This window comes from Chiloscyllium plagiosum, unplaced genomic scaffold, assembly GCF_037043375.1.
Source record: "Chiloscyllium plagiosum isolate Xiang-an unplaced genomic scaffold, Cpla_swu_hap1 HiC_scaffold_3, whole genome shotgun sequence".
Classification (NCBI taxonomy): domain Eukaryota; kingdom Metazoa; phylum Chordata; class Chondrichthyes; order Orectolobiformes; family Hemiscylliidae; genus Chiloscyllium; species Chiloscyllium plagiosum.
Genome location: NW_028270141.1, coordinates 99,257,871 through 99,268,703, shown reverse-complemented (window position 1 = coordinate 99,268,703; position 10,833 = coordinate 99,257,871). Strand labels below are relative to the sequence as shown.

The window sequence follows — 10,833 nt, the reverse complement described above, 5'->3', positions numbered from 1 at the left end:
GGTGCTGCATTTTGGAAAGCAAATCTTAGCAGGACTTATACACTTAACGGTAAGGTCCTAGGGAGTGTTGCTGAACAAAGAGACCTGAAGTGCAGGTTCATAGCTCCTTGAAAGTGGAGTTGCAGGTAGATAGGATAGCAAAGAAGGTATTTGATAATGCTTTCCTTTATTGGTCAGCGTTTTGAGGACAGGAGTTGGGAGGCCATGTTGGGAGGCTATATAGGATATTGGTTAGTCCACTTTTGGAGTATTGCATGCAATTCTGGTCTCCTTCCTATCGGAAGAATGTTGTGAAACTTGAAAGGGTTCAGAAAAGATTTACAAGGATGTTGCCAGGATTGGAGGATTCGAGCTGTAGGGAGAGGCTGAACAGGCTGGGGCTGTTTTCCCTGGAACACGGGAGGCTGAGGGGTGACCTTATAGAGGTTAATAAAATCATGAGCGGCATGAATAGGATAAATAGACAAAGTCTTTTCCCTGGGGTCGGGGAGTCTAGAAGTATAAGGAATAAGTTTAGAGTGTGAGGGGAAAGATATAAAAGAGACCTCAGGGCCAACTTTTTCACACAAAGGATGGTACATATATGGAATGAGCTGCCAGAGAAAGTGATGGAGGTTGGTACAACTGCAACATTTAAAAGGCATTTGGATGAGTATATGAATAGGAAGGGTTTGGAGGGATATGGGCTGGGTGTCGGTAGGTGGGACTAGATTGGGTTGGGATATCTGGTCAGCATGGATGGGTTGGACCAAAAGATCTATTCCCATGCTGTACATCCCTGTGACTCTATGCTGCCAGACCTACTGAATATTAACAGCACAATTTTCATTTCAGATTTTCAGTATCCACAGAATTTTGTTTTTATTTATGTTAAGAGCAAGTCTTTCTTTCTTTCCCTTCTAAGGATCACTTTTGGTTCCACAATATAGTGCCTTTTCCAAGCGGCTACATGGAAAAGTACTTTTTTATTTCAGCCTGTAGTAAAGGATTTCTTATAATTGGCAGGGTACTCAGTTCTGATATGAGGGTTTGACACACCAAGGAATGTCTAGATTAAAGTGAACAAATACTGACAAAGTCAATGCCAGTAAAGCAGATAGGTTACCAAAAAATAAAGTTAGAAATGCTCAAGGTTTACAACTTTGAATGGGACCAATTAGGGGAGAATATGATGAATTATTTAAATGAATGTATTGTAAATGAATAGGATAAACGCGTTAACTTAGAATGTTAATACCAGCAATGCAGTGAGCACGAATATATGACGACCATGGAAAATTCAGTTACATTTTACAGCAGGAGAACAGAGCTTTGATAGGTTAAAGACTCTTCTGGATCTTGATTTTTTTAACAAAATTTTAGAAATAACTAAAATCTCCCAGGTTTAAGGCCTACAAATTTACAGTGCTTACTCTGGTCCAGGTAAAATGTATTTTATTTGAGACTTTGCATTTATAAAAATTTCAAACTATATCCATTTGTTGGATGATCAGTCCCCAGTTCTTCAAAATTGGATTCTCGCAAAAGTCTTCATTGACGTAGTCTGGATATCCAGGTGCAGAAATCTCTGTTGTTTTTTGAAAAGGTCCTGTCTCCAGAACTTGGAATTCCTTTTTGGAATGGCATTGGCAGCAGTCTGGGGAAGTCCATTGCAACCTGATGTTCTCTTCTTGCTGGTCTACATATAATGGAGTGTCAGGTTCTGCGTCTAACTGTGTGTATTCAGAACAAATAAATTGAGGCTGCTCAAGGTACTCATAAAATATAATGGTACCCTGATGCGTAGAGTTATGGTCAAAATCTCTGTTTCTGAACCTACCTGAAGATTCAATGTTGATGTATTTTTTACAATGCCGCACATGTGCTTCATGTCTATTTTGTAACAGTGGAAGTCTAGGATATTTTGAGGCTTTTGTAAATTCCCATTTGGCAATATTTGTTGATTCAATAATTTGAGGTATAAACACAGCACTTTCTAGCTCCTTCCTATTCCAGGTTGTCAACATTGCAGGTAGTTGTGTTTCAGGGGCATTGAAGTACTTAAAGTATAAGTAAATTGAAAGTGTAACCAGGATTAGTGCCCCACATGCTGAACAGATTATCACTAAGTGGATTATTCTAGTTTTTGGCCCTGTGGATTAGAACACAGTGAGTTAATGCATGTTAAATATCACTGAAGTACCTGTATTGAAACAGTGAAACAAACTGGGCTACTCACTTGTTAGAGTCTCACATTGTTCTTTACTTGGTTTACCAACCATACTGTAGAGTGGAACCCTTATTTGAACAGAAACACAGTAGGTTGTTCCAGGACTTAAGTGATGGATCCCAAATGTTTTATTGTTAGTAATATAAGTCCTCAGCTGCTCTGAACCAATCTGACAGTTAGGTGAATAATTAGTGAGTAATAATCTCATTATACATTCAATTAATGAAATAAAAAATAAAAAAAGGCAAAACCCTTACCTGATCCTGTGCTTTGACTGACACTGTTATATCATATTTTACTTTGTGATATATATCTTCCACTGATTTCAGGCTGCCACTCTGTTTTTTTAACACTGTGCAGGGAGCAATCACCTTAACAAGGATTGATGTTTCAAAGGAAATCACCTCTGTCTCTGCAGGGCCAATGAGTGCTGTGTCAAAAATAATGATGGCATTGTCATAACATGGCTTTTTGCTACCAGTGCGAATACCATAAACTTTAATTTAAACATAACTTTCAATTAATACCTAATTTTATTGAGCATTCAAGTACACTCATGGTCCGGATGCACCTTTTAATAACGTGGCTAGAGAGAAAAAAAACTGCAGATGCTGGAATCCAAACAGGAGGCTGGAAGAACTCAGCAAGCCAGGCAGCATCACGAGGTGGAGAAGTTGACATTTCAGACTTCTTCAGGACTGGGAGTGGGTGTAGAGGGAGCTGCAGATAAAGGGACTGGGGGTCAGGGTGGTGAGATGGGGATTGATGAACATGGGTAGAGGGTACGATCTGATTGGTCGATTGGAGGAATGAATCCAATTGGTGGCTAGAAGAAAGGGTCGATGAGAGGAATGGAAGGGTGGGGTGAGGGGTTGGGAAGGGAGTCAGGTGATGGGAGGGAGGTTATTTGAAATTGGAGAACTCAGTGTTGAGTCCACCATATTGTAGGCTGCCCAGGTGGAAGATGAGGTGTTGTTCCTCCAACTTGCGGTCTGATTTGTTGTGACAGTGGAGGAGGCCAAGGATGATCATATCAGAGAGAGAGTGCGAAGGGAAATTGAAATGGGCGGTGGCTAGGAGCTCAGGTCAGCCCCATGGGCCTCACTGAGATGCTCGGTGAATCGTTCTCTTAATTTACGCTTGGTCTCCCGATGTAGAGAGATCACATTGGGAACACCTGATGCAATAAACTAGGTTGGAGGAGAGACAGGTGAACCTTTGTCTCACCTGGAAGGACTGTGTGGGGCCCTGGATGGAGGTGAGGGGATGGTGTGCTGGCAGGTTTTGCATCTTTTCCGGTTGCAGGGGAAGGTACCTGGGAGTTCGGGGGTGTTGGTGGGGAGAGTAGCACAAACCAAGGACTGGTGAAGGGAGCAACCCTTGCGGAAGGCAGAGAGGAATGGGGAGGGGAAGATGTTCTTGTTCTTGGTGTTGGGGTCTAGTTGGAGTTGGCGGAAGCATTTAAGGATGATGAATTGGATGTGGAGACTGGTGGGGTAGGAGGTGAGGACAAGGAGGACCCCGTCTTTATACGATACCAAGCTATAGACCAAAGATTCTATTCAGTCCCACTGTTTGGAAGTCAGTTCAGCATTACACATTGGAGCTTAGTTTGAAGGCAGTTGGGTTTGATGGACAATAACTCCACCCAGCTATGTAACACAAGACACATTATTAACAATGGTACTCAACACAGTCCATTACTGTCTAAACAGAGTTGAAAATTATCCTCCTGTTCTTAATCAAGTTTTGTTATTTTAAATCTTAGTGAAGTACATACATCATCAATAGTTATTAATAACATGATGCACAAAAGTAACATTGGAAAATGGAAGATGCCTTCTGGCAGTGAAGTGAATCCCAACCCAAAGCTCTCCCCTTACTGACCTGAGTACTGCTGTGACGGAATACAGAAGAGGAAGTTCGGATGGAATACATTGTATTGAATTTAGTAATAAAACAAAGACTTCTGAACACTAAGGTTCTCTGGTCATATTTAATAGTCCATTGTAACAATGAACAGCATTGAGATAAAATGTTAAATTATATTCAGTGTTAGTGAGAAACATACTTACTGTCTGTCATTGGGCAAAATGCCTCACTTTCTGTCCAGTTTGAGAATTCATTAAATGAGTTTGCTCTCACTCTTGCAAAAAATTTTTCATAAAATGGATTTGTCTCTTGTGTGAGGTCACAGAAAGTTTCCTTGATGCCCCAACAATCTGTTTTGTTTAACCAGGGTTTCCCATTTCTGCAATAAGAGAATTAGCATTTATTGTTTCTTCATTTATACTGTCATAATGATATTACAAAAAGTTGAAAAAGAAGTCATTTGTTTTGCCATAAAATTTGGACCATCTTGTTAAAATACATACAGTCGATGTTGCACAAAGTATGTAATGATATTTTCCGTCTCATTTCTTGTTTTCCAGTGAAGTATGTTTTTGAAATTCTGGGAAACGAATTTCACATCTTGTGGCTCTTTAGGTTCTTTCATAGCTGAAATGAAGAAAGAGAGCTTACAGTCTCTATCTTGGATCAGAGTCAAGGACTACACAGTATAAATTTCAATGCTCATCTCTCACATGGTCAGTTGTGGTAGGTGAGGGGTGAATATTGACCAAGACCAATACATCAAAATGTAGACTTATGTTGTTTTAGAGGGTAAAACAGATTTCACTTCATTCAATGTAATCTTGAGATTAGTACTTGGACATATTAATAGCAGCATGCACCTGATATGTACTACTCGTGTGTTTATATATCAATATGAGTGTAACTACTTTGAAAATCGTAAATAAATTAAATAAATCACAAGGATATTTTTAAAAATTATAATTCATGCCAATGTTATTGCAATCAAAATGCTAGCTATTCAGAGGTGATGTATGGTGTCCTTTGTAAATAGTGTAGAGGAAAACATCAAAATATTGAAAATCGGGCAGGAGTAGGCCATTCAGCCCATCAAGACAGCTCAACTATTCAATATGATCATGGCCCATCTCTTATTTCAATGCTGTACTTTTGCTCTCTCTCCATACTTCCTGACACCTTTAATATTTTTCTTGTGGCCTTTTAAAGCATATATCTACACATTTATTAGAATGTTTATATTTTTATTTGCTAATTCACCACTGTACTAGTGAAGATAATATTAAGCATCTGTTATGCCTCACCGGGAAGTACACTGGAAATCAAGCCCCACTATTCCCAGAACCATCATAAATGTTAAAGAAATGATTGAAGTGCACGAAGTTCCCCAATTTACTAAACTTTTTTAGACCCAGGTAACAAAAAGCATGAACCATGTTTCTGTACTTCACAAGAATAACTATTTATCACAAATGAATAGGTTCTAGATGCAGGTCAACAACTATGAACTGTTGACCTATAACTCTTCTAGTTAAAACTCTATCCTCATTATAAAACTCCCTCTGCACATCTGCAAATACGCAAAAAAGATGGTATAATGGGTAGAGGGAAAAAGTGGAAAGGCCCCTGTCCACTAGATTCACTGAGATAATCCTTTTTGCTTTACAAGTTTTGCGGATCTTCAATTTCTCTTCTCCAGGTACTGTTGCTACCTCACATGAGGTACAGAATGAGTGGTTTACAAATTACAAAGTGTCTGATTTATTGGTCAAAATTCAAACTTACAGAAATCAGTGAGGGGAAATAAGGCTTTAGATAATTTTACTGAAAGGGGCTTACATTGCCTCACCTTTGCGGAGGTTTGAAGGCTTTTGGCCATTTCATTCACACCCACAAGCTGTTCCACTATCCAGGAACCAAAAGCATAGATTGACAGGTGAGGACCTTTGTCATTGACAAATGGTCACCACTGTACAGATTGATTGCTAGCCAATTCTCATCCATTCAAACCCGCTAATGCCAATTCATCTGCAACTAATTTTCCCCTACTGGTCGAATACTTGGCAGTGTGAACATTGCTTACAATATGTGTTGGTTCATTGCTTTTAAAAGCATAGTAATTCCTCCCATAATCTTTGGATTTTTAAAACGGTCCTTTCCAAATTTCAGTCTAATATCAAAAATGCAGAAAAATAAAAAGGTAGTTTTTATACATAATGCACGAGACAACCTGGATGATTTTCATTCAACTGAGTAACTAGAAATAGGGACTTTTTAAATTCATCCATTGGATGTGAGCAATGCTAGCTTGGCCAACATTAATTACCGATCCCTAATTACCATGGAGAAGGTGGTGGTATGCCGCCTATTGAACTGCTGCAGTTGTCAGCATGTCGGGACACTCACAGTGCTGTTGGGGAGGGAGCCCTAGGATCTTGACCCAATGAGAGTGAGGAAGAGGTGATATATTTCCAAACAAGTTCAGTATGGCTTGGAGGGGAATGTGGATTGGCAGAATCTTTTAAAATGATGATTGATGACCAACAGTATACATAGTACCCTGATTATAATTCTGAAGGAGCTGACAGTTATATATGTATAAAAAGCTCCCTTTTATTCTGCTTTGGGTGATATCCTTCAAAGGTAAGGTGTGCTCCTCTCTGTTTCTCAGGAATTTGTAGTTCACAGTTGAACGAACCTCACCAACCTACCTCCATGTTGCTTCATCATTTTGCCCCTCCTCCAACCTTTCTGCCCACCTTTTGTTTCGGCATCAGAATAGATTAGAATACTGTGACTGACCAAGTGGTAAATTACAGTGGGATATTCTACCACAGTGTATTCATCACAGGACCTTTAAATGATTTGGATGCCCTGCCTGTGAGAATGGGTAATGAGGATACTCTAGCATCTCAGCTTAGACTGATAGTAAATGAAATAAGATAAGAAAGATGCTCAAGCAATCTCTATCAATTGTGTGACTTAATAGTATATTAAATATCCAACTCCAAGTTTATAGTAAATTGTAAATGTTACCGTTCAATAATATACTCACAGCTAATCTAGAATTTAAGAGGTTATCAAAATAAAATTTCTATCAAGTTATTCAAAAGCTTTCATTTTGTGTGGACAGTTTCATTATCAGAAAATTCCCCAAATCTTAAGATAGCAACAGTTTTAAAACTTTGGAAGTAAAATCTTTTGGCTTCAATTTGGGTTTGTTTTGGCTAATATAATGAAAAGAAGAAATTATCTTTGATATTGAGATTAATAGTTACACTAATACAATATATCTGCACTCATACTTGCTGGTATTTTTAACCTGAACTAACACGCACTGGTTATTAATTGTAATATTCGAAAGGCAGAACTGAAGTTAAACTGCAGGAAAAAAAATCAAAATAATATTGTCAGAAGTGCAATAATGTTTCATGCAGAAACTTCTTTGGAGATAAAGCAGGTGGAACCAGAATTTTTTAAAAATTATCTAACATGCAGCTCCGGGCATTTAAAAAATATTATAAAGGATTATTTACTTACCTGTGCCATTAAATAGAATCAATATTTGTAAGAACCACAAAAAGATGTGGAACATTTGTACTGCCATCCTTACATTCTAGAGCAGACACTGTGACTATCCAACTGAAAACCAGAAAGTCACCTTACAGCAAACAATGAAACTAAAATTCCTCATATTTCCTTTTTCAAATTGTTATGAGATACAACAGGGGAATTGAAACACAATGTACTTCTGCTAAATATTTTACGAGTTCCCTGTTATTATTTAGGAAAAATGCGCACAGCAGAGAGACAAATTTGAAGAAAGCTATGAGACAATAAAACGTTAATTTAATCAAGTACTATAATGTACTGTTAACAAAAGGATATTGTAGGAGACCAGGATGCATAAAGAACCTATCACATGATATTTACACTAGCAACATCAGTAGCCAGGTTAATATATAATAGAAAGGATTAGTGAGTGAAACCTGAAAACTGTACATGCTGGAAGGCTGAAATATAAAACAAAATTCCAAATATGCACATTAGATCAAGTAACATCTGTGGAGGGACAGCAAGATTTAACAGAGAATTTTAATCTCAAATAATGAGCTGATTTGGTTTAGGTGGGAAATGAAAGTGTTGATAAAACAAATCATGACCCAAACTTACCTCCAATCTGCAGGTTTCTGATTTAAGCAAAAGCAATGGGTGGGTGATCAATATGCTAGATGGAGGGAGACTGTCATTTTTAATGATGGCCATGTCGTACCAACCGGGAAATGTCTGCTGAGTGCAGCCAGATTTCCTGACCCTCAGGAAAATTGACAATGAAGCCGAGGTGAATAATGCTGAATCCAGGAGCTGTGTGCCTTTCATTGAGCTGGTGGATGGAAGCAGTATGATAGTGTGTCCCCACTATCCAACAAAAGGACCGGATATACGTTTCACCCTCTCACATCCTAACTTCTCCTGACTTTCTCTAGATATGGTCTGCATGCCCTAAAATTTCCCTTGAGACCCCTGACCTAGCTGAGGCCTCTGACACCCCCAGGCCTCTGTCCACACTTCAGACCTTGTCTATCCCCTAACTCTGACCACTCTCGAAGTTTCAAATCCACAGAAGCCTTCAATTCTGCCCAACAATATGATTTTTCCATCTGCCTCACCCACCTCCATGGCTCTTAAACCTGACTTTATTCTGGATTTCCTGATCTACTCCAGCAAAAGCCTCCAATGCTGCAGTCAGGATCCTAAGATTGACCATGGCTACCTTCTCTCCACCCGTCATCAAAATCCACAAGCATGGTCTCTCTCCCATCGAACCCTAGACTTGAACTTGTTAAAAAATATACTCATGGCATCAAGGTGATTTTTATTGCCCATCTCTAATTGTCCAGAGGGCAGTGAAGAGTCAATCACATTGCTGTAGGTCTGGAGTCATATGCAGGCCAAACCAGGTAAGCATGGCAGTTTCCTTCCCTGAAGCGCATTAGTGAACCAGGTAAGTTTTTCTTCCTGACAATCAACAATGTCTTCATGGTCATCGTTAGACCCATAAATCTCAAATTCTCTATTGAATTCAAATTCCACCATCTGCCAAGGTGGGATTTGAACCTGTTTCCCCAGGGCATTAGCTGAGTTTCTGGATTAATAATCTATTGATAATACCATTAAGCCATTGCCTTCCCTTCCTCCAGCCCAGAAGGAAACACCTCCATCTCCAGATCACCTACCCTCCCAGAGATGATTCTTCAGGGACATTGCACAAGTGCACTGTGGAATTTGATTCTCTGATCCATGTCTGGGAAATAGGCTGTGAGGCAAGGGGACTTCTTTAACTAGGGAGAAGGTGCAGGACAGAGGTCCTTTTCTGAACTATTCCCAGTTAAGCCAAAGGCTTCCCATTTTAAGGGCCAGTTAAGTAGCATGTCCCTGGTATTTAGCTTGGCTTGTTGAGGAGGATTTCAGTTCTCACCGAAATGGACAGTCCGTAGCCAATGGAGATATCTGCAGGGGGCACCCACAGACACAGAGCCTGCCTGTTCTAGACATTGACATCTTTTCCTCATTGCTGGAACCTCCCTCTCTGGCTCTGTCAAACTTGCTGTATACACCGTACTGCCTGGAATCCACTGCAATCCTCTGACTGCCTCCTCCCCATGCGCCATAGTACTGACTGGAGTCATCTCCCCCAGTGATAGCGACAGTACTTGAGAGCTGTAGAGCCTTTGAATGGCCAGTAGCTTTCGGAGGCAATAAATCTCTGTGGAGAATAATGAGGTCACTAACTTCGAACAAAAATCAATCATGATGCCATTGCGAAAACAGCTTGAAAATTCTGAGGGCCCACAATGCAGTCAGGAGTGTGAGGTCTAGAAAGAGCAATTCCAGAGATTCAGAACTCCATCAGGATTACAAGCAGGGGAATAGGGATGTCAGGTCAGTTTAAAAATGCTTGAACAATTACCCTTAATGCTAATCATTAAATCTTACTCTTTCTTTACACAGTTGTGCCTATAGGCTGGCAATGTCCTCATTTTTTAGACTCCTTACAGTGTGGAAACAGGCCCTTCGATCCAACAAGTCCACACGGACCCTCCGAAGAGTAACCCACCCAGACGTCTTTCCCTCTGACTATTGCACCTAACACTATGGGCAATTTAGCATGGCCAATTCACCTGAACATCTTTGGACTGTGGGAGGAAACCGGAGTACCCAGAGGAAATCCACGCAGACACAGAGAGAATGTGCAAACTCCACACAGACAGTCAGCCAAGGCTGGAATCAAACCTGAGTCCCTGGTGCTGTGAGCCACTGTGCCACCCTCATGATGTAATACTGACTTTGAAGCTTTAATCAAGATGTACTTTTGTCAAAATAAGAATCTGGTTAAAGAAAGACTGAGATTTAGCCAATTGTCCCAGTAACAAGGAGAATTGACTGAAACTGTTTTAACAGAGTCACAGAATCTCAGGAGAGTAATCTTCATTCAAGTCAGAGATTGCTGTTGCAGTAGGTCATGGGCAATATTTAATATCAGTAAAGAGCTTGGACATGGTCAGGGTTAGATGCCATATATCACTGCAGCCTGGGTTGTGGTCATGGTCACTCCATCTGAGGGAATAGTGGTAAGTCGGGGAGATGCACACAAATCAGTCAGGGCACTGGTCACACCATCAGCTGGGGCTGCATTCAGGGGTTGAGGGTGGATGGGGTCATGGTCATTGCTGGAACTCTTAGGTTTTCTT

General features: G+C 40.1%; 1 protein-coding gene across 2 annotated transcripts; it reads right to left on the bottom strand.

The window, feature by feature from the left end:
- Positions 1-1,417: 1,417 nt before the first annotated feature.
- On the bottom strand, positions 1,418-7,754 carry LOC122548662 (interleukin-22 receptor subunit alpha-2-like). Of its 2 annotated transcripts, XM_043687495.2 has the most exons (6): positions 7,622-7,754; positions 4,585-4,708; positions 4,285-4,460; positions 2,467-2,639; positions 2,219-2,378; positions 1,418-2,131 (listed from the first exon to the last, which is right to left on the bottom strand). In XM_043687495.2, the coding sequence occupies exons 1-6, from the start codon at positions 7,686-7,688 to the stop codon at positions 1,464-1,466; spliced, it is 1,368 nt and encodes a 455-aa protein (XP_043543430.2). In that variant the 5' UTR covers positions 7,689-7,754; the 3' UTR covers positions 1,418-1,463. The 2 variants fall into 2 exon arrangements, with proteins under 2 accessions (XP_043543430.2, XP_087837954.1); XM_087981828.1 differs by lacking the exon at positions 2,219-2,378 and having other exon boundaries at positions 1,978-2,131.
- Between the last annotated feature and the right edge of the window lie 3,079 nt (positions 7,755-10,833).